Source organism: Colobus angolensis, unplaced genomic scaffold, assembly GCF_000951035.1.
Source record: "Colobus angolensis palliatus isolate OR3802 unplaced genomic scaffold, Cang.pa_1.0 Scaffold92, whole genome shotgun sequence".
NCBI classification, from domain to species: Eukaryota; Metazoa; Chordata; class Mammalia; order Primates; family Cercopithecidae; genus Colobus; species Colobus angolensis.
In genome coordinates, this window is record NW_012123154.1 from 8041456 (window position 1) to 8065658 (window position 24203).

The 24203-nt window shown below is 40.1% G+C and overlaps 1 protein-coding gene across 1 annotated transcript in view; it reads right to left on the bottom strand.

Annotated features, from left to right (window-relative positions):
* Positions 1-24203, bottom strand: part of CHD7 (chromodomain helicase DNA binding protein 7) — a 189976-nt gene that overhangs the window by 83206 nt on the left and 82567 nt on the right. Inside the window, exon 3 of the mRNA XM_011931946.1 lies at positions 3952-4382. Coding sequence (XP_011787336.1) covers positions 3952-4382 — 431 coding nt within the window. The remainder of the gene's footprint in view (positions 1-3951; positions 4383-24203) is intronic.

Here is a 24203-nt window from a genome sequence, read left to right on the forward strand (position 1 = left end):
AAACAATACTTCACTCTTAATTGAAAAATAACATTTTAGTTTTCTACTAAGTTTAATTCTAGGGACAGAGTACAGAGCAAGGAATGGAAAGGATTCCTAGAAACTGCATTAGCAGCAAGTCTGTGTTGTTTCATTTAACTTCAGCTTCAGTAGTCAAGTCACAATCTTTGGCCAAGTTCCCTTCTTTCTGTACATTCAAAGAATCTTTATATAGCTAAATGGACCATTAAATCCTTCAAGAGTCATTCAAAGGAAGCACTTCCTCCAAATTCTTTCTCATCGCACAAGGCACATGCATGCACAACAGAAAATGCATTGAAAAGGATGCAAATCCTCATATTCCAGCTCCATGAATCCTTCCATATGCAAAACGGCATCCTCTCCAACCCACAAATGGTTTCGCTGTTATTTTCAATATTAACAACCAATATTTGAAAGCTGTAAGGACAACTGGGGAGAGCATTAGAAAAATCAACAGAAAAAATATATATTTAACATAAAACGGGAAAGGGAAAAAAGATACGGCCAGAATAGAGAAAAGGAACGTGGCCCATTTTTCTCATCAAGGTTTTACATGTCTTTTTCTGTGATGCTGAACTCTTTTCCTGTTTCACCACCACTCTATGTAACAGTTTCTGGGCAGATTCTTTTAGGTCCTCCTGCAGAGGAAAGACATGTATGATCATATTTTAGTTGTCAAAAAGGCCAGTTCTCTGGCAATGGTCACAAACTCAAGCTTCTGCCATTTTATAGAACAAGATGGGGTGCCAGGCAGTGAGGAGACACGCAAGGAAAATCAGCCCCTGACAACAGCCAGCCTTCACATGTCTTTTACCATGGTGAGTGTTAAGTGATGCAGACCAAGCTCTCTCCCTGACAGTGACACAGCACAGAGAAAGCCAGCGCACCCTTGGGCCGCTTCCTTCACCTCCCGCTCAAAGAACAGAACACTTGTTTGTACAACACAGCAATGATATGGCATACAGGGCTGCAGAGTAAAGATGTGAGCAGTTCTGTGCTAAATGTTTCATTTCAGTTCTGTTTATTCCCTCTATTTTAGCTCTCTGTAGGAAAATTATTTTCTGTATAAACAAATTCATCAAGTTAACTTATTCAAGGATGGAAATAACTGGTATCACATAACATTTTGCAAAACAAAATTGCCACTGTTGTATTCCAGTGCTTAAAAGCAAACTGCTACGGCAATTCAAATCCAGTACTAACATAACCCAAACCCCCTATTACCTTCATCACTGCATATTCAATTTACATAATTATTCTACTATGCTATTCAGAATTTACATGTAGTTGTATGCACTCTAGTTATCCTTGCTCTAGGGATGCTGTTTCCTTTCTACACTTAGTATAACAACAACACTACAACGCAACATACTCAATTTATCAGATCAAGAGAAACAATGAGGTTCAACAAAATAATGGTCTGGTTTGTTAATTTACTTAAAACCTCAATTCAACTACGGTGTGCTTGGACAGCCATCCCTGTTTGACTGTCAACAGGGAAGTTCAGGAATGTCCTTACCACACTTCACTGTAAATCAGCAGTGGCCCTGTAAGTGATCAAGTAACCAGAGCCAACAGAGGTGCCACCAACACTCTTTATGCCCCGCTCCCCAGTGTAGCATCCTTAGTCTTTGGGCCACACTGCAGCAGCTCCCGTTTAACCTGTAAATCCATAGGCTCATCAGACGTGTTCCATCCAATTATTTTCACACTACTTAGGGTAAAATAACTGTTGCCAATAGCAGGCATTGACTGAGACTATTAGTCAAAAGCGGCAAGAGCAGGGAAGGTACTAGACACTTTTTCAGAGAAAATACACCCTTTTCTTCCTACCAAAAGCTTGTGATTCTAGTGCAAAGCCAATACTCAGATACAGCAATGCCAAGCACTTACTCTGCACAGACTCTGATTCATACTTCAGAGTGGATAGCAAGCCTATGAGGCTTGCACTGAACATTTCTCTAGTGGATAAACACAGGGTCTATATTGGCACCAAGAAGACATGGCATGCCTGGGACTAACTAGATTTGGTGCTCCAACTTTCAAATAGTTTCTTACAGTTGTCGGGAAAATGTTAACAAATTTCATTGTTAAATACAGCATTTTAATATCTGCCCCAAAAGACTCTACAAGAGGTAAGGGTATGCTAAGTAAGTTTTTAAACATAGAGCCAGTCTGATATAGATTTAGAACTTGAAAGGATATACTTGGAAATTCGTAACAATATCCAAATACAGAGTGTTATTTTCTTTTTTTAATCCATTTTTACCATTAGGTGATAAATTTAAAAATTAAGATGAAAACTGGAATCAGATATATATCTTGATGCTAAGATTAATACTTATGATGTATTTCCTGAGCTCCAAAAAGCTTCTTTAGAACAGAGACTCCTATGTTTTAAGTTAAAGAAAAAAGATTATATTCGTTTTAAGATTTTTGCTTCGATTTCTTTCTCCTTGGGAGAAATAGGCTTATGCTTTCTTCTACCAAAAGCATAATACTTAGATTTAATTACTTATTTTTTAAACTACCTCACAAAGTCCAACTAAAATTTTACCCATGTCTTTCTTCCTCACCCTTATATCCCTAACTCTTAAAACAATACGTGCAAATAATAAGCACTTAATATTTCTTAAATAAAAACAGATTTTATAATGTGTTAAGTTTAAAAACATGTTCACAAAGAAGGAAAAAAAAAAAGTGATGGTTTTCAATTAGGAGACCACACAGTGAGGCATCAAAGAAAATTCACGAGTAAATGCAAATATTAAGTTATCTGTAAGATTGAGCTACTGAATGTAATTCAGTTACTTTGGCACCATAAAAGGTATTGAAGGCAAAATTTCCTAAATGGCTATGATTCAAACTTTTAAAACATCAAATAATAATGTATTTGGAGTTGTTTAGATTATTTTTAGCAGGAAGTTACAAGTCCAAGTTTGTCCTTTCACTTCAAGGCAACATCTTTTTAGCCACAAAATTAATCTCCTCTGTCTGTGTACTTGGGCATGCACACACGGAGCAGCAATCTCAAAAAGTTCACAGGAAATGCAGAATTGACTGGTGCATGCACAAGTGTGTGTTTACACATGCACATGAGGGTATGGGGTGGGCGTGTTTTCTAATGGAGTTTGCAAACAGATTCAGATTAACCAAGGCTGACCATAGTTCCATCTGGAAACTATATTTTCTAACACGAGCCACATTCTGAAAAATAGATTCAGATGTCTGGAACTGGTTCAGAACAGTTGTAAGAAACATTTACTACAAATGAAAAAAATTAGTCTTCAATGTCTTCTCCTCTCAGCTTTTCTTACTGAATAAATATGCTTTTTGGGGGAGCGGTCAGAGAACTGATGGAGGGAGTATGGAGTGAAAGAGGGTCTTCCCTAGAACCTAAAATTCATGCTACTCTTGAATTCATATCCAATGGACAAGTACTATCTGATTTTTCTTGCGCTGCTCACTAGGATTTCAACCCTGCTCCTGGAAGGCTTACTCTGCCAAGTAAGCCTTCAACCTCTGGGAAGAAGGGTCGAAATGCTTAGTGAAATATAGTGACCTTTCTTCTATAATCCTTCCTATCCAGTTTTATAGCATCACTGAAAATGAGGTTGCTGGTCTATTCTTACAAATAGTAATACTGCTAACTTCATTCCATTTGCTAAATAAGTTTTCACAAAAATATAAAAAATTGATTTTTAATTTGTATCTAGTAAGATCTGTAAATCAACAGTTCACAACAATACGTCCTCACTTTCGGAATGCGTAAAAGTCTTAGCTTTTTAGTTTGGGTATTAGGGAAAGAAGCTCAATGATGACAAAAATCATTGTGTCCCCTCCCACCCCTCATTTCATAGGCTGTAACTATTTGGCGCTAAGTGCTGTACTCTCAATGTTTTGCAGTTGTTGTTTCTGCCCACAGCCTACCTTGACTTTTTGCTGGATTTGGGTTTTGGCGTGGCAGTTTTTGCTTTCTTTTCCTTTGGCTCTTTGGGAATCTTAGGGGCTTTCGGGGTCTTGGGTTCCTTGGGTTCTTTTTTCTCCTTGGGTTCTTTCGGTTCCTTCGGATCTTTTTTTGCCTTTGACCTTTTCTTTTTCTTTTTTTCTTCTTGGGACCCATCCAGTGAGTTCCTATTTAGTTCTTGGTTATCTACCCCACCAGGGAAGTCATCTTTACCAAAACCTTTACTGGGATCCTCTGCTACAATGTGGTTGTTTTTCTTTTTCTTCTTCTTTTGTTGTGGCTGCTGTTCTATTGATGGCAGGTAATCATCACTCTTCACTAGCTGAGCATTCGGTCCACTAACCTGAGTCATATCCGGCACTGGTTTCTCTAGAAAGGGCTCCGACGGCGAATGCTAAGAGACACAAATAGCAATTGAAATTAGTTTATCATTCTTCAGAGTAAAGAAAAGAACTGAAAGTTAGTGGCTGATGTTTCTGAAACTTATTCTATACTTAAGTAGCAAATATTTTTCTAACTATACAGTTGTAGAATCTATCATCTTCTCACATCCAAAAAAAAAATATGTTTCTTTAAGAGACAATCTTTTAAGTAAGAAAGTTTTAAAATAGCACTTTAGTTATTAATACAGTAAAAAAAATCAGTTCAGGAAGTAAAAATTAATCCAACTTTAAGACACTGTCCATTTTTTAAACAGCCTACATGAAAATGGTGAAAGGCAAAACTAAGCCACAAAGAATACATCTAAGTTGAGTTCTAGCCCCATGTGGGAATGGGAACTCAAATTAAAGGTATATAATTTAGCCATTTTTAAAATGAGCAAGAATACTGAACATTTCAAGATATTCTAGTACTGTGAAAGTCTGAAATAAAAGTGTAAACATAATATAAATCTTACACAAGTCATTTCTGGTTTAAACAACATTAAAATATCTAATTAAAACCACATACCCAAACTTGATGATTTTGGATTGGTGAAATTTCTTGCATTGACATGAAAGGTAGAACATGTTTTTCTTAACCTCTTTAAGCTTTGTATTTCAAAATTTCACCAAGGGAGAGATAACCCAGATAAATTAATGTGACATGCCTTTGGGAGGTTCTTGACATCCACTAGGGATACACCCAGACACTATCTTAAATAGAATTGAAAACTAACCACATTTAGGATGGGATTCTTAGTGGTCAGCCAAGATCGGAGGAAGTGACTCCTGCACACAACAGCCTCCCTCATAGCTCACCATCCAAACCAGAGCAGGGCTGCCTGGATTATCATCTATACCATAAATTATGACATCTAACGAACATTTACATTTCAACAAAATACTTGAAAATATTAAATCTACATATGTCTCTCATTTCCTGCCTTTTTCATATGCTGCTTCTGGCATGCAACACTAACCGTAATATAAACGATCTACTATGTGCCAGGCATATACGCTTTACGCCATGGTACCATTCAATCCTTACACCAGCCCTAAGCGTTAGGTGATTCTTCTAATTTTATAGTTGAAGACACTGCCACTCTAAGATGAAGTAACTTGCCCGAGGAGGTACAGATGTTAAGTGACAGAACTGAGACTGACATCAGAGCCAATAGTTCCAGAGTCCTCACTCCTCAGCACATGACCTACAGAAGAGGAGCTGGCAGGTGAGCCCAGGCCCACATCTCCAGAGCCTTGTGACTACTGTACACGCCAAGGCTTACTACGAGAAAAGGAGGAAGGTTAGAATTAAACATTTAAATACAGGTACTGTAAATTCAATTCCAATACACTTAACATTTATTGAGCAGCTATTTGATGCCATGCACCAAGCTACGTTATGTTTGCTAGATGTGTTAATTCCCCTGAATCTCACAACAAAAAAGTGATAATTTACCTCCATCTTTAAGAAAGGAAAAGTCCAAGAAGGTGATGTGGTCACCACAGGTCACACAGTTAGTGACAGAGCTAAGATTTGAATCTAGTTTCCTAACTCTAGTACTTTCTGATTCTGTCCACCTCTTCCTAACATCTTCTACACAGCATCTTTCTGGGAACGGCTCACAGGTTTCACTCAATTGCTCTGGTGTAAGAGAAAGAGCCCAGAACTCTGAGTTAAGAGATTAAAATTCAAGTCCAGGCCCTACCATCGGCTACATCATCTGGGAAAAAATCACTTCACCTATCTGGGGTTAGTTTCTTTTTCTACAAAATGATGGTTTGGGGTTAGGTGATGGATAGGTGATTTCCAAAGTTTCTTCTAAAATCCGGTGGCATTAAAAAATCTTAAAATACTTATTGCCCTTTCCTGGTCACAGCTAAGGGAGAATGAGGCTGAAAAAAGAGTAACGATATATAGGAAACACAGAGGCAAGGTCAAAGTTTGAAGAAGAATACATAGATGTAGATCTACATGAGCAGATTTCCATGCAGGGATAACACAGCTAACTAAACACTGCCAAAGTTACCCTCTGCCTCTCTATCCTTTCCTCACAAACACTCTTACACATCAACAGAGGCACTGTCCAAATTATCATTACCTAAGTATCAAGGGGACCTGATTTAACTGTTTTATATTTAGTCTGCATAAGTCGAGTTAGTTTGTACACATTATTTCCTAATGTAATTAAAAAGGAAAAAGCCCTATATTTTTTGCACAGGACACAGAGATCAAACTTATTTGGGACAAGCTATTTTTCAGGAAATGAAAGAAAAAGTTGTTCCTGGAAAGAGAGGAAAAGACGAAAGTCTAAACAATGATTAAAACTTAGAATGGAGAATTAATACCAGGTATGTTTACCTTTCTTTAATCTGCATGGCATTCGCTCCAGTAATAGAACACCAGCTTCTAATGAGAGATTCCCCGGTACACAGTAATGAATTAGGAAAAGCATAAAACACGTAACACAAAAAGATTTAAAGTATATCTACACACTTTAGCATAGAAATCATGTTAGATGCTCCTTTTAGTAATAAATGAAGCCATAAATAAATGAAGCCATAAATGAACTCAGTAAAAAATTTAATCTTGCATAAGGAGGAAAAAAGTGAAGATCAAATCCAAAAATGTATTAATTCTATCTGATATGCAGCAGAATTATGTTTTGGTACTATCTGAAATAGGGTGAAAAAGGTGCTCAGAAATATTATAGTGTTTACCAGACCCACATCTCCTTAAATCTTTTAGAGAAAAGCTGTTTTTGTAAACATTTAACAAAGAACAGATGGCCTGCCTTAATCATGTGGGGAAAAAAACCTGGAGCTCCCAGTAATACCCTGACAAAGTCTCCTAGGCCCAGCCATGTCCCCCCCTCCAACCCCCACCCCACCAGATGCATGGTACAGTCTTCTCTAATGCTATTTAATTTTACAGCAGACATTTTCCCATCAATTCCCACTGCCTGACAGGTAATCAATGCCATTAACATCTGATATTACCATGTAGGGCATTCCTAAAACCTCTCATTTATTAGAGCAAACATGGAGAATGTTAGATACCAAAGGTATTTTTAAATAACATCTTGTCAAACTTTCTGCTTGACATATATTCTACTATAATTCCATATGCCATTTGAAACATTATGGAATATATAAAGACTGCCATGAACTTTTGGAACTTAAACAGCATAACTGATACTTAAACTATAAATAAAAACGATCTAAGGTGAGTGTGTTTTGTTGAAAAAATTACCATAAGCTAAAGACAATTGTTCGTTTAACTCCACTGTTCACAACATATAAATTAGAAAAGACATACAACTAAATGATCGTATATAAAACAGCAGAATGGATAAGATGCAAATTTAACCAAAGGAGACCCAGTGGGGGAAGTGAGGGCAATCCCTCTGCTTCTTTTAAGCAAATCCAACCCAAAATGATAGGAGAATCATCAAAGAAAATGAAAAGATATGTAAAAAAGCAACTTTTTATTTATCTCAGTGTGATTTCTTCCAATTCATCAGCATTTTCTGGCTTAAAAAGCTATCTAATTTCATCATGTTTTGCCTTAATTATACTGCTGAAGCCTCAGCCTGTTAGCAATTTTGAGTATAGCATGAGCAAGTGATGCAATGTTAACAGTGTGTGCCATGCTTTCAACATGTATGATCTCTGCAAACCAATATTTTGTAATACAGGGCACCCAAGGATAAACATTTTATTTACAGACAAATGTATTTATTTACATGTTTATTTACATACAAACAAGTCTAAAATCAAAACAATGCTTTATAGAAAAAGAAAAGACAGTACCAAGGGGACCAGAATAACATGGTACTTATGAAAACAAAAACCTCCCCACAAATTAAGCTAAAGGGAGGCAATGAGGAGGAGGCACTTGTGCTCTCAGAGAAAATAAGATTCTGGTGAAGAAGAGGCAGGCCAATTAAGTCCCAAAAAGCACAAATACAAGCTTTAAGAACACTAAACTATTGCTTAAATGGCTCATGAAAATACAAATATCAAGTAGTCATTTAAGATTGAAACGTACTATTCGGTATCTTAAAAAGGCTTTGGAGACACATTTTTATTACAAACATTCTTAATTTTTATTTTTTCCAGTATTCCCCAGGTTCTTGACCCTTCTACACTCTTCAAAAAAGGAATTCTGGTATGAAAACCACACTCGATCTTCAGCCAGAAGAGTGTGCAATGATTCAAAAGAACATTTAGCAAAGTTTCAGCAAGTCCTATTGAGATTGTAACAATGACACTGATAAAAAAAGAAGATGCATTTGGTATCTAGTACCCAATTCATGTATTTATTCAACAAATATTTGAGGCTCTCACAGTAAACAAGGTAGACATAGTACCTGCTGGGAAAGACTGCAGAGCACCTAACCCAGGCTGAGACCAGGGAGGCTTTCTACAAACTGTCCCAGGCTGAGAGAGAAGGGGAGGCAAAGGAACCAGCTTGAACAACAAATCCTGCCTAAGACTGGGTGACTGCAGACATGCAAATGCTTCACAAGCAAGCTTTTAAAATCTGCTTTGTAAGGGAGGAGATCAAGATGAGCGGATAGCAGTTTGAACGGTCAACTGGGATAATAAACTTTAATTATTTGATATAAAATAAAAAGCACAAAAATATTCTTAAGAGGATCAAGGACTGAAATATTTTCTGCTTGGTTAAAAATCAGTATTAATGATACTCAGGGCCCTGAGTTCAAGTTTTTTTATATGCCAGTCAGTTTTATTCAGCTCATTCTTAACAATTTCCAGGAAAACATATTTATATTGAATGACTATATGAATTAATTGAGAAGGCAAAGAGTACAGAACAAGTTAAGGATATTCAAATGTGTCACATAAAAACAGGTCTCAGGTAACATGAGTTTAAAGAATTCTGTGACAGGCTAAGCGCAGTGGCTCACGCCTGTAATCCTAGCACTTTGGGAGGCCGAGGCAGGCAGATTACCTGAGGTCAGGAGTTAGAGACCAGCCCGGCCAACATAGTGAAACCCCATCTGTACTAAAAACACAAAAAATTAGCCGGGCATGGCGGTATGCACCTGTAATCCCAGTTACTTGGGAGGCCGAGGCAGGAGAATTGCTTGAACCCGGGAGGTGGAGGTTGCAGCAAGCTGAGATCACACCACTGTACTCCAGCCTAGGCAACAGAACAAGACTCCATTTCAAAAAAAAAAAGAATTCTGTGCTAACCAAAATCCAGTTTTCTTCACTGCAGGACTTTCCAAGCCCTTAATGACTGGGGAAAGCGGCAATGGAGACAGTATAGAGAGTGTCCTATGGGTGTTTAGCCATGGCTTCCCTTCTTTCCATGAAGATATTAAATGTCCTTCAAAATATACTTTTGATTATACTGATATAGCGACAGCATGGCAAATTCATCACCTTCTCTAGCACAGGGGTACGTAAGTATGTGTATCTGTCCATCTTTCTTTCTCAAAACATTGATTATCAAATGTTTTAAAAGATAGCATATTACACTATGCACAAATATACCTTTATATAAAATGCACTGAAACAGCTCGCTGAATTGACTGTTTATTTTATTCTCAGGTCACTGGTAGGAATAAACTAGTATAATCATATAAGAACGACTTGTATAATTTTTGTTACACACACAGTCAAGATAATTACAAAGTTAAATAAAATGAATTTTGATATAGCATAATGAAATAATTTATCTTAGCATGTACCTCAGAATCATTAAATTTTATAAACAAAAATTTTAAATTACTGTTGAAATATCTAGTTGAAAAATTATCTGAAGGCATTTTGGAACCTTTGGCTTTCTGCTTGTGTTTTAAAGCTGTCAGAATAGATTAACCATACGAACAAAATCCTAAATGGCTACAAATTAACATGAGCCACCTTTATGGCATCTAAATTATAAACACATTCTGAATTAGTAGCATCCAAAACAATGGAAATAATGAACCAAGCAGTCATGTTGAAAAGTTTCACATCAGAAACAGAATACCAAGCATGTTCTCCATATTTAGGAGTGGAGTGATACCACAGGAACTGTCCAACAGCATTTATAATGTGTAAAACACTACTCTGTGGTGTTTCTATAGTCAGATTGACTGGGATAACATAAGCAGTGAACTCTGACAATGCTAAACCCTTTTCTAAACGTCTGAGAAATTCTAACTGAAACAAGGCTCCCCCAAAGTGGAGGAGAACAGGGCGTTTGCCCTCAGCTCCTTCACCCTCTGCCATATCCACCACTGCCCTTCCAGCCGTCTCCCCTTTCCTGTCTCTCTGTTCTCCACCAACATGATTCTGACCAGTTGTCCACCCTTGCCTGGTGCTGCCCTGCAGGTCCAGGGGTACCAGTGGGCAAGGGTCAGCTTTGCAAGCACAGAGCCATGCTGCTAGGCCAGCAAGGCTGCCCCAGCCTGGCCCTCCCAGGGCAATGGGAAGAGGGTGCTGAGCGGAGAGACAGCACCAAGGTACCAGTCCTAAAGCCATCCTGCAACACTATGCTGAATGACATTTCCTTTAATCATCTGTTGTATAGTTACATGCAGCATGTGCTCTGCTAAGCATTTTACATACCTCTTGTCTTCAGTTTCCTGCAATAACCCTATGAGGCTGGTGAGGTGAGTTATATTATTGCTGCTTTATAAATGATGGAATTGAAACCTTAAGATTAATTTACCCAAAGTTACACAGCTAGAAAATGGCAAAACTGGAATCCTAACACAGGAGCTACTGCTACAAAATCCACATACTTTACCAAGCCTCTTGTGAGAAGGTCTGGTATGTGACCAGGACCCCCAACAGTGGTATCCTCAGCCAAAGGGGGTGGCTGTGGAGTTCTCCAACCCTAGTTGTAGCCGCAGCACAAGCCTAGGGAGCAGACTGCTGTCCTTCTCCAAAACCGTAAAGGCCTTACTTCTATTTAAGATCCTAACCCTAATCTGCAGGTTAAGATGGCTACAAAATTTAACACAAATGTGAGGTTTCTGCCTTCAAAGGGTTGGAGAAGAACTCTAGTTTAGTTCCAAACTAAAGCTGTAGAGAATCACTAACCTTTTACTCAAAGATAACGATGTAGGTGAGAACTGGTATTCTTACTGTGCTTTGCAGCCAACAAACATTATCCACTATGATTCTCAAAATCACTCCACTGGCATAATTCAATGCAATCAATATTGAGGCCTACTTTGTCCCAGGGACTGAACCAATTCCTCAAGAACCACAAAAAAATAAGCCCGCTCCTTGCCCTGCCTTGAAAACTCTCCGCACCCCAAATCACCATCTACTATATTTCAAAGACTGTAACGCAGCCAGTTCTTTTCTCCATCTTTGTCACAGACTCATTGCTACTTCTTAGGAAAAGTACCAGATGAAGTCACAGGCTTGCATTTAGGGGCCATATAGTTGAAACAGCCTGTTTATCTATACACACACCCCTAGGGCACAGAGTTGAGCTAATGCTAAATTGAACATGCTTTTGATGTGTCTCTGTTGCTTCATAAATGCTTGCAAAAATTAGCTTGTTTATACGAGACTTGAATGATGTTTTTACATGTGTTAGCCTTCTAAAAAGGGTATGCCAGTATTTAGACTGTGCTCCTGATCTAGACTGTGTTACATCTCCTAGATGTAAATCTCCTATCCCTGGAGTAATTTTGAGGGAAAAAAGAGGGCCAACAGAACCATCACTTCTCCGGGCAGGGAAGAAACAAAAACCACCACAAGTGCAACACAATGCGAAGTTTATTGCAGTTAGAGTGAGTAACTTCCTAGATCTCCCAGGCCACAAGCAGGAGGGTAGCCCCCTGAGGCAGCAGGCCCACCCCACCTATTCTCTCTGCTGAACATTTTATATACCTCTTCTCTCGGATTCCTACAATAACCCTATGAGGTTGTTGAGGTGGGTGATATTGTTGTTGCTTTATAAATGATCAAATGGGAATGACAGAACAAGAGTAACAACCCAGAAAAGGCATGGTCTCCAATGTGAACATCATGGTGCCTCTGACTAATCACAAGCAAACCAAAATATGAGCCCATTAGAGGAATCTGAGACACAGTCATACTTTCACCCTCTTGTTCTAAATTTCTGAGCTCCTTAGGGCAGTAAATAAGCAAATGTTCTTCTACTGGACATTATTTTCTAGAAGTAAAAATGGCAAATATAGTACGTTCACGGGCCTTAACAAAGTAAATTTCATTCTCTCCCTTCTCTCTTTTCTTCACCACCTTGCATAAATTGCCCTTCCCTTAGTGGGCTCACCTTAGTAACTATACATGAATGAGAACTATACATGAATATAGAATTGGTTCTATAGAACCAATTTCAGTCTCAAGGCATCTGTCTTGTTTATTTCAAGTTAGCCCTAACGTCCATAGTGTTCTCAAAGAGGTGTCTGGAAGTTTGAATTTGGCAGTGGACATCCATACCTGAAGTTACCCAGCTTACTAAGGATTAAACTCAGCAAAACAAAAGACAACAACAGTACTTCCTGGCTGGTCAAAACGCTTTGCAGGTTTAATCTTTAAACTGGAAAGAAGAAATGCAGACTTTGGTTCTGGTAAAGCAATTTTTACCAAATTTGCATTTAAGTTTCTACTACCTTAAAAGGGTCAATATTAAAAGTAACTTACTACGCTGTTCTTAAGAATTTTAAAAGTCAAACTTCGAAGACTATCAAAGGTGTGTCTGCAACACTGAACAATCCCAGGGGTTTGTGCAGAATTGGGAACAGAACAATTTTTGAAGGGGAAAAAAATCAATTTACAAGCAGCACAGTGATAAAGTTAATTTACACACTCTAGGCAAGTTCTCCAGGATTCAAAGACTGAGAGTCTAGCAAATTTAGTTTTCAATAATTACTTAATGACAGACTACTCTTGTCCTATAAAAACTCACATACATCTTGTGGGGAGGCAGAATTCCAAGATGGCCCCATTATCTCTATCTTCTGAGTGTGGAGGGACCTGTGACCCTCAAGCCAATAGAATACAGTGAAGGTAAAAGGATTTCACATGTGTGATCAAGATTTCCAAATCAATTGGTTTGGAGTTACTTAAAGGGCAATTATTCTGGCTCGCTCTGACTGGGGGATGCTTTTAAAGAGGGTGGAGACCCTTCTTGAGGGTGAGAACTCTACACTGGTGGGGAACCCAACATGGTGCAGAACTTCAGGAGCTGAAGGTGGCCCCAGGCAACAGCCAGCAGTTACTGAAGCCCCCTGTCCAAGTCATATAGCACAGGAAATGAATCCTGTGGGCAACCTGAATGAACCTGAATGTGGATTCCTCCCTAGTCAAGACTCCAGAGGAGAACACAGTCCTAATGACTTCTGACTGCAGTCTTGTGAGGCGTGAGCAGAGGACCCAGCTAAACCATGCCCGAACTCTGATCTATGGAAACTGAGAGAGGAAACAGATATTGTTTTAAGCCATAAAGTTTGTGGTACAGAGTGAGTATCCCTAATCCAAAAATCTGAAATCCAAATGCTCCGAAATCTGAAACTTTCTGAGTACTGAAATACCACTCAAAGGATACTCTCAATGGAGCATTTTGAATTTCAGATATTTGAATTAGGGATGATCAACAAATAAACATAATGCAAATATTCCAAAATCTGAAACAAATCTGAAATCCAAAACACTTCTCAATCCAAGCATTTTGAATGAGATAGTCAACCTGTAAAGTGTCACATAACAATAAATAACTAACGTATACCGTAAAATCTTTTGCAACTCTCATCTGAAATTGTTTTTCTACGTAGATTGCCCTTTCCTAGTGAGATATTTATCCTTTCACATAAAGACAGCACAGCAGGACTTCCTTTACTAAGCCTCCGTAAAGAGGCCACTGCTGTGATATCACTGAGCACCTCTGTGCCCAGCACTGTTCCAGACAACCAATGAAGTCATCACCATTTTACAGATGAGGAAATGAAGCCATTCGAAGAGGTTAAGAAATTTGCTGCACATCACAAAAAGCTGGTTATAAGAAGAATCAAGATTCAAACCAGGCAACCTCTGGCAAAGCCCACATTCTCAACCATTATGCCTCATTTCAGATACCTAACTACCTAATCGCTGTAGCTCATACAATTCTGCTCAAGTTTCTCCAAAGAAGTGGAAGATGTAACGGCAAAGAGAACTGGGTGTAAGATAACAGCTGGGCAGAGGTAGGACCCGTTCAGACAGGAAGAGTTCAGGTGAGATAAAGGGAGTGCCTATGATAAGCAAAAAAAGCTAGAGTCTAACAAGTTAGATAGTTAACTACCACGTAAATCATCACAGGGAGATTAAAAAAGAAAACAAACAAACAAACAAAAAAACCTCTTCATTTTCAAGCAAAAAACTCTAAGCAGCCATGTTATAAGCAATATTAAAGATTCCTGATACTTACTTGGAAAGAAAGTTTGATGCATATTACAAACAGTCAGTTTAACACTTAGAGGGGACTGTGTCCCCATGACTCCTTCCAGCTGGAACTACGCACAAAACAGAAGACACCAAAGCAATTAAGTGTTTTATAAACACTGCTGAGGGGTCAAAAAGAGGGAGGTTCATTCACTAACTAATAACGCAATAATAAACAAACAGCAGTGTTGTGCAACTGAGAAAATTATTATAATTGAATCTACACAGCTGGGCAAGAATAGAAGCCTGGTTATGTATATCAGCTCACAAATGTTTTGTGTGGGTAGGTTTTAGTTTTAGAATTGTTCAGATTTGAGACCCTTTTACAGTCAGATTTTCTCTCTTATCTGAATACAATCCCGCAATTACAACTGCAGAACAGAATAACTTAAAAAACTGTCCCACTAATTATTTGCTAATTTATTTTCACAACAGAGAAAGTAATGTGTATGTACACAGTGGTTATTAGGCAGTTAAGCTGTCCCGAGATGTACTCGTTTTAGAACTCTTCTAGAGTCACTGAACCTTGTTTGCGTAGCACAGTATGAATAATGAATGGCTGTGACATGCTCAAATACTGGAAAGAAAAGCCCAGAATGAACTAGCTTTTCACATCTTAACATTTAGTTTCCAGTGTGTTCTTGGAGTTTCCTTCACACTTTGATATTTTCCCCTTTGCCGGGCTTCATTTTTGTCTACAAGTATACACCAAAATACAGCCAGAGAAACATCTCCAATTACCACACTTAAACAGATGTGTCGAATAGAGACAGAAGAGTGAGTGATTCAAGTATTTCCTTGAATCACTAAAGTCACAGTATTAGAATCACAGAAACACTATTCTCTTTCAAGAAAGAGATTAGTAAAAATCTACCATCGTTCCATCAATTAAATGTAGTTAAAAGCCAAACCAAAACAAAATAAGCATCATCTTGGAAGACATTCTAGTTAGATATTGCCCTTATTACTACATGGAATTTTTTTCTTAATTAAATGACTAAATCTGAACAAAGTTGTGATCTATGTCATGTTCCCATCTGCATAAAACCTAACTAACTTCAAACTCAAATGGCTGATTAGCTAACTATAAGGGCAGAGGTACACATGTATCTTCAATAGGCACACATTTTACATCAATGATATCTATTTTTATGAGATAAAAGTACTAAGGCTTTAATGGTGGCAATTAAAACAGCCAAGAGTTTGAGTAGCTCGATGGCTGAGTCACAGACCTTTCACCTATAATGGGATCCATTATATCCCTGAACCCAGTTTGAGGGAGTAAAAGAGGAACACATTTTTAAATATGGTTATAAAACAGCAGTATCCTCTGAACTGAGCTGTTTCAGTTTAAATGGCTGTGTGATTTAGCCTGGCCTCAGCGTCAACAACTATTCGGCAGCCTTAGTTAGAGTTCTTAAACATGTGTTTATTTGTAAATACTTGAACGCTTTGAAAAATACTACAGAGATGCTATTACAAAAGGATTTGTATTTGAGGTTTGTTTCTATTTCAACTTGTTTATATCAAAGAATCATCCCTACTTTGAAAACATATTACTTTAGATGACTTATGACAGAATATCTTCATTTCAGCCTAAAATACAAATACTTAATGTTCTGATATTCTCACTTAAAATACAATTTGGGGTGATGAATAAGAATGCAATTAGTCACATAAGATGGGGTGTTTTAGCAGTACTTATGTATGAATTATTGCAAACAAAGGAGTGCAGGTTTTTTTTTTCATGGTAGCTTAACATTATTGTTCAAAATTATTTGAATAAGCTCTGTAGTACCAAAATGTAATAGTCGTCTGATATCTAGTCCACTGCTGACCAAGAACCTAAAGATTTTCTCTTCAGTTTCTACTACAGCAAATTCAGAAATGTAAATAGCAATTACTTGGGGAGCAATCTCACAGGTTTTTGAATCTGTCACCATTCCCACCATCCCCAGGGACAGCTGGCGAACAGGAAACAACATGCAGAACGAATTTATCTCAATGAGGAAGGACCAAACTAATACAAGCTGGAGGACAGGGTCAGAGCAGCGCTGGCCCAGATGGCCCTAACACTGGACGGCCCATGGTATTGCAGGGTTGCAGCCACCCCATTGAAGTACACCAGCCACTGCATGTGAGTGGCTCCTTTTAGAGAAGTTGTTAGAAGGAAGGATAGTAAAACTTGAAGGATTTAATATTAGGTTTGGTTTCTGATCATAACAAACAAATGGGAAAACAACTCAAGATGCCTCAAATTCCTTGTCTAGAATGGAAGTGGATGAACTGACCTCTATGAAGTTTCTTCTAACTCTCAGACCATCTGGGGGTCTCTGCTGTAGTCCTGCTTCAGTGATAACCATCTCCACACTTCAAAAATGAAAATGAAGTAAGGAATGAAGTATTTGTAAGAGGGGGTGGGGGAGTAAAAATGATTTCAGTGGGGAGTATTAAGGAAGTTTCTCAGATACACACAGAAAAATAAAATTGATTTGAAAAACTATGAAACGCCAGAAAAAAATAAAATATACTAGAATTACAAATCTAAACCAAACCTTCAAAAATACAATTTACTTTTCCCATATAAAAACTTTCAGAACAACATTCCTATAATACACTATCTCATTTCAGATACCCAACTAACATCTGTGAGGTTTGCTCACAGTAACTTTAGTCTATATTGAATACATGTCATAAAATAATAATTATTAGACAGTTCACCATGCACGGAATAATTATGCTTAAGTATAAAAACTTCATTCATGTTTGTGAACCTCTAAAGTCCTAGATCCACAGCAAATAAACCACTAACAGAGAGGGGAGAAGAAAGGGAAAGCAGAAAGGACAGGAACCAGCAGTCACTCAGAGTCCCAGCACTGTGAGGAGTCCCACACAGAGCTGCCGGGCAGGGGGACAGCATTGACTTCAGGGAGTTAAGGGCAGGAAGCCTCTGGGGACCCAAATTCTACCCAGCACAGCTGAGCATGTGGCTGCGACAGCACAGAGATCCATCATCAGAGTGCCATGAGCTTCGGCAGCTACTGAGCACCAGCCAAGGCAAGCTCTGCGCTGGCTTTCAGTCACTCTAACACAGAACACCCTTGTAGCAACATTCTTTCAGTCGTTTAAAACAAGTCTGCCTCAAGGACTAATTTAAACAGCCATCTCCTCCAAAGTGATCTACCAACCTACTTTTGAATTTGCCTCCTACCTGACCTTCCTTCCCGCTGCACATCCTTCTACCTCACCTTCTTCACTTCTTCAAGCATCTACAGAACCTCAACACACCTTCCTCCAGCTCTGCTCCTCTTTAGAGCAGAATCCTTGAAACAGCAACAATATTTGCGGTTTTCACTTCCTCTCCTCTCATTCACTCTTGAACTTGCTCTGACTGCACACTAACATTCCACTAAAGTTGCTCTCACCAAGGTGCCCTCCAAGGCTCTCCTCTCTCATCCCACCTGACCTATCGGCAGCACCTGTCACAGCTGCTCACTCCTCGCTTCTTCGCATGACATGCAGGACAGCCCTCTCCTCCTGCCTTCTGCGCTCTTCCTGGTTTCTCATCAACTTCTCGACCTATAAATTCTGGGGCACTCCAGGCCTCCGAGTTTGGATCTCAACTCTATCTGTGCTTTTTTTTCTCTCACAGCGAGAGAATCTACCTATCACTTCAAATACTACCTATATGTCAATGATTCTTAAAGTCCTTTCTCCAATCCAGACCACTTCCTTCAACTCTAGACTTCTCTATCCAGCTGTCTACTCCATACAGTCACACAGATATCCCAACGGCCACCTCAAATTTAATGTATTCCAAAGCAGGTTCTTGGTTTCTCCACAAACTGTTACTGCACCAGCAGCAGAAGCCAAAAACTTGAGTCACCCTTGACCCTTCACTTAATCTTACATTTGAATCACCTCTAACCTATTCTGTAAATCACGCTGCCTCCTCCTTCAACATAGACAAAGGACACACTCCTAGTGGCCTTTCCCCCCTACTATCCTTGTCCAGGTGACATCAAGACCCTGCCTGGACTATAGCAGTCACCTCTCTACCTGACCTCCTGTTGCTAGGCCTACCCTCCACCCTGGTTAATCCACTAGACAGTCTGAGCAATTCTTTCAAAATGCAAATCAGATCGTATCACGTTTCTCTTAAAGATCTCCAGTACCTTCCCATCTCCTTCACGGGAAAATCTGAAGTCCTCACCTCACCATGGCCTGCAAGGCCCTCAAACATATGGACCTCTGCCACCTCCCTAACACTTCTCCTATAATTCTCCCCCTTTCTCTCACTCCAGCCACATCAATTCCTTACCGGCAGACAACAAGCTACACATCCTTCTACCTCAGGATGTGTAGGCTTTGCACAGGCTACCTCTGCCCTCAGAGTTCTTGCCAAAATATCTCCATGGCCAATTCCCTTGCTTCCTTCAGGAGGGCAATGGCAGTTAACAGATTAAAGCAAAAGTGACAAAGTGTTAGCAACTATTAGTTCTAGGTGAATGATAAGCAGGTGTGTACTGTACTGCATTATACATTTAACTTTTCTGTGGATTTCAAGTTTTTCAAAAACCAAAGTTGGGGAACCCTTTGCTACCACACCATTACTCTCTGTCATATCTTGTCACTGACGATTCTTCCCTCTTCCATCCTTTCCTGACTTGGGTCCTCTATGTTCTCCCTTAAGTCTGGGTGGTCATCAGGATTCTATATCTGCATGGCACAGTCAGACGCTTATTTCCACCTGAGACTGGATGTTTCCTCCTGGCATCTCAAGATCAGCTTGCCAAAAATCAGAATCACCTTCTTTTGCCAACCACCCATTTCCCCAGCTTGGTTAATGTCGCTGTGATATACAGTCACCCAACCAAGAGAAAAACCTGGTTTCTTCCCCACCCTCACTGGCCATGTCCACCTGGTAGTGAAGACCTGCCTCCCCACAACCTTCCCAGTGGCAGTCTCCTCCACCTGTGCTTCTCCAGTCCAGGCCCGAACCAAAGGGCTTCTTCATGTGTCTTCCTCCTGCTGGTCTCATCTTTGTCAATGAATCTTCTGATTTCAGCAAGATCATTCTAAAATGTAAAGCACCCATGCTTCTGTACAACTGACTGGTGATTCCCTGTGAACCACACTGAAAGGTGAAACCCTCAGCGCCACTGGTGTGGGGCTGCCCCAGGCCCTCCTGGCCCATGTCCTCCTCTCCACCACACATGCTGCACCCTACCAAGCTCAGCAGCAGCAGCCACGCAAAGGCACTTTGCTCTTTCCCAGTTTAGTGCTTGTGGATTTATCAGTCCTCCTACCTAGAATGTCCTTTCCCACTCTCTTCTGCAAGTTAATTCCTACTCAACCTTCAAAACTCAGTTTAAACATACCCTCTTCCCAAGGCCTTCCCTGATCTCTCCTTGACAAGGTGGTGTCAAGTGCTCCCACAAGGCCAAGTAACATCATGTTGCTTGACTATTATTAGATCCTCTAGTCCTCGGGACTGTGAGACGCTGAAGGACAGCGGCATGTTATACTCTTGTCATTTATATATACATGCGTGTGTGTGTGTATGCATGTGTATTAATATGTGTGTGTGCATGCATGCATATGTGTGTGTGGGGGTATGTGTATGCATGTATATAAATACCTGTGTGTGCGTGCAGGTGTGTGCACATGTGTGTGGGGTGTGTGTGTCTATGCATATCCCCAACATCTAATGCAGGGACTGACACATACCAGAGGCCTTTTGTCTGCAGGTGGAATATCAAAGTCCCATGACGCCTTCAAATGTTAATGTGGATGTCACATCTCCTCAGTCTGGGTACCGCAGCTGCTCATGTGTTCTCTGCTCTTGAAAAGGGCACTCATGCTGCCTCGTGCATTTACACCTTAAAGCAGCTGTACCTCCAGAGCGCTCAATACAGTGCCTTGAACCTTTTGTAGAACTAACAAATGCACACATAAATGAAGGCACATTTTGAAGACTGTTCCAAGGCAATATTGCAACATTTGCTGTTCTCTGAAAGCTACATGTTCTGTACTATGTCTGCATAAGTTTTTCCTTCATTACCCCTTTCACCTGGCTCAAGCTTCACCTTCCTTTCTGGCCCTGCATTTCTTCTCCCATACAAGAATGCATTTATCTCTTTGTTGCAGTTACATCACTACACGGTAACTGGGATTTTTAAAGGGAAGAACAGTTTATTTCTATACCTTCAGGATCTCACATAGCAGCCAGCACATTGTAAATGCACAACAATGTTGACTGGTGAATGAATGAATGAATGAATGGGTGAATAGATGGATGAGCTTCTTACCTCATCTTTGAATATTCTAAATAAGAGTCAACAAGCAACAAATATTCATTCCCTTTCTGCCATGAACTAATTGCAATCCCTCATCTCATTCCCATAGAGACACTGCCTAACAAAAGTACTGCTAGAAAGAGACCCAGAAAAAGTTCTCAGAATTTGATATCAAAAATAAAAAGGTACAGACATTTTCCAGTAGTAGTTGAACTACCTCAATCTTACTTCTTTTCAATCCAAAATGGCCCATGATTTCATTGTACATAACTTTAAAATAAACTTTAAAATCTGAATGGCTCATGAACTATGAAATATTTCAGTCAGGCCAGGCGCAGTGGCTCATGCCTGTAATCCCAATACTTTGGGAGGCCAAGGCGGGCGGATTGCAAGGTCAGGAGATCGAGACCATCCTGGCTAACAAAACAGTGAAATCCCGTCTCTACTGAAAATACAAGAAAAAATTAGTCAGGCGTGGTGGTAGGTGCCTGTAGTCCCAGCTACTCAGAAGGCTGAGGCAGAAGAATGGCGTGAACCCGGGACGCAGAGCTTGCAGTGAGCCGAGAACACGCCACTGCACTCCAGCCTGGGCAACAGAGCGAGACTCCGTCTCAAAAAAAAAAAAAAAAAGAAATATTTCAGTCACTTCAGAAGAAGGTTAAGGCATGTCTGTGAACTCAGACCCATGTATGCTTCTCTTTTCCTCTCTGACCACAGCCCACTGACTGATGGGGGTGGGAGGTGATTATCTATCTTCCACTGAAGCCCAAGAAGACAGCCCTCAAGCCAGAGAAAGGATGGGAGCAGTGACAGGACGTCTAAGTGAGTGGTGGGCTCAGCTCAGGAGGGGAAGCGACAGGTCAGGGGGTCTTGTGTTGGGCTTAAAGAGCTTCTGCTCCTCTTCCCAGGCCTCAAGATCATAAACTCTCTACTACGCTCCATATCCACAAGGTCCAACGTCCCAACTAAATCTCAAACTTTAAAACTTAACTCATCTTACTTCCTGCCCCTTTATTCCTGAAAAATATTAAATAAATAAACCTTGTGTTGTTTTCCTAAATTCTTCCATCAACTGGGAAGTCACTACTCATCTACTAAGCAAGAGACATGGCAGTCGTCCTGTAAAGTTCTACTACCCTGACTGCTCTGACAGTAGAGGTAGTTCTACTACCCTCACCCACACTGATACTGTCTTAACTCAAAACCCATTACCTCTCAACTGTCTTCTACCAAGCCATGCTGTCTGACGTGGCAGCCACCAGACATGTGTGACTACTGAGTACCTGGAATGTGGCCAATCCAAACTGAGATGTGCTGTAAATACAAAAGCACCAGATCTCAAAGACTTAGCACAAAAACAATGTAAAATATCTCATCAGTATTTCTCTATTAAATATGATTTGTTGAAATGATGCTTAAATATTACATGTTGAAACAATCTTTTGGATATACCTTGCATTAAACGAAATATACCACAGTTAATTTTGCTTGTTTCTTTTTGCTCTCTTACCATGGTGACTAGATAATTTTACACGGCACATGTGGCCACACCGTGCTCCCACTGGACCAACCTGCCCAGCATGACTCCCAGTTTCTTTGCTGGCCTCACCTCTGCAGTCCCATCTTCTCCCCCTCCCGCCACCCCCCAACCACCACTTGGGGCCTCTGTGCTGCTGTCATGTGATCCTTGGTTCTGGCTAGCTTCCGCCCACATCAGGTATAGCTCAGCCCTGAAGACATGTCCTCCAGCAGGAGGCCTCAGAATGCCACTGTCTCCCCACCCTGCAAGATCCCTCTTGGCTCCCACTCCTCTGTCCTAGCATATCACACATTCGACGAGCACCTATAGAATGTATGTGCCGACATACAGGAGCTATGACAGAGAAAATGAGGGGCAGAAATCCTGACCTCGCTCAACTCAGAGTACGGTGGGGGCAACAGAGTATACTAGCAAAAACAGATTTCTAGTAGCAGCAAAAATAGTAATAATGTGGCATCAATAGCAGTAATAATTTACAGACAATTTACTATATACCAAGCACAATTCTAAGCACAGTACATGTATTATCTCAATCTTTCTAACAACATGGTTAAATAGGTCCAAGTATGATTCCCATTTTAGAGGTGAGAAAACTGAGGCACAGAGAAGCTATATAATTCACCCCAGGCCACACAGCTCACTAAGTGACAGAGTCGGGACTCCAGGGCCATGCTCTTCAACACTGTGCTGTGCTGCCTTCCCAGGTGTGCAGAGAAGCAATAATCATAACAGAGACAACAAGACTGGTGTGGAGGAGCAGCCCAGACCCCACATTCAGCAGTGTCAGCAGAGGCTTTGCAGACAGAAGGATTTCTAAACTAGGGGTGAGTGTTATGGGCCAGAAGCTCAGGGGTGAAAAGGTTGTGAAGAACTAAAATCAGTTCACTGTGCTCGGAGCAGTAGTTAGAGGAAGATGGGGCTTTTGTTTATTTGTGCTTTAAGAAGGACTTTACTGAGAGGACCTACACAGACAGGGGATGCTAAGGGCCCATGAAGACATGACACAGACTAAAACTCAAGAGTCTGGTGAAGGACTGATTAAAAATGTGGGTCAGAGACCCCCTCTAATGGCAATTGGAAAGGAAGTAAAGAGAATACAACAGTGCTCATATCAGATCCTGACCAGCCCAGCCAGAACCTCAGCATCTCTTACCAAGGGGAAACCCAAGTGAGCCCAGTTCTCTAGAAGAAATTCTCAGGCAGATGTTCTATATACTGACACTGGCCAAGAGCTCCTGAAGATCCTACTTTATCCAACTTAGATGTACATCTAAATTTTAAGAAAATTTCTGATTAATTAATTAATCTATTTATTAACAGGAGGGGCAGGATCTGGAAGCAGCCCAAAAACATTCACTTAGCCATTTAGCCAAGTTCTAGGAAATACATGGATTATGGAAATCCTTCTACCAGAAAGACCTCTGCTGTGTGGCAGAGATACAGGGAAGCCTGGATGAACATCCTAGATAAACCTCAGAAACATAAATCCCTTTTGCTCCCACTCTATTCCCACCAAACATGGTCTGATTATG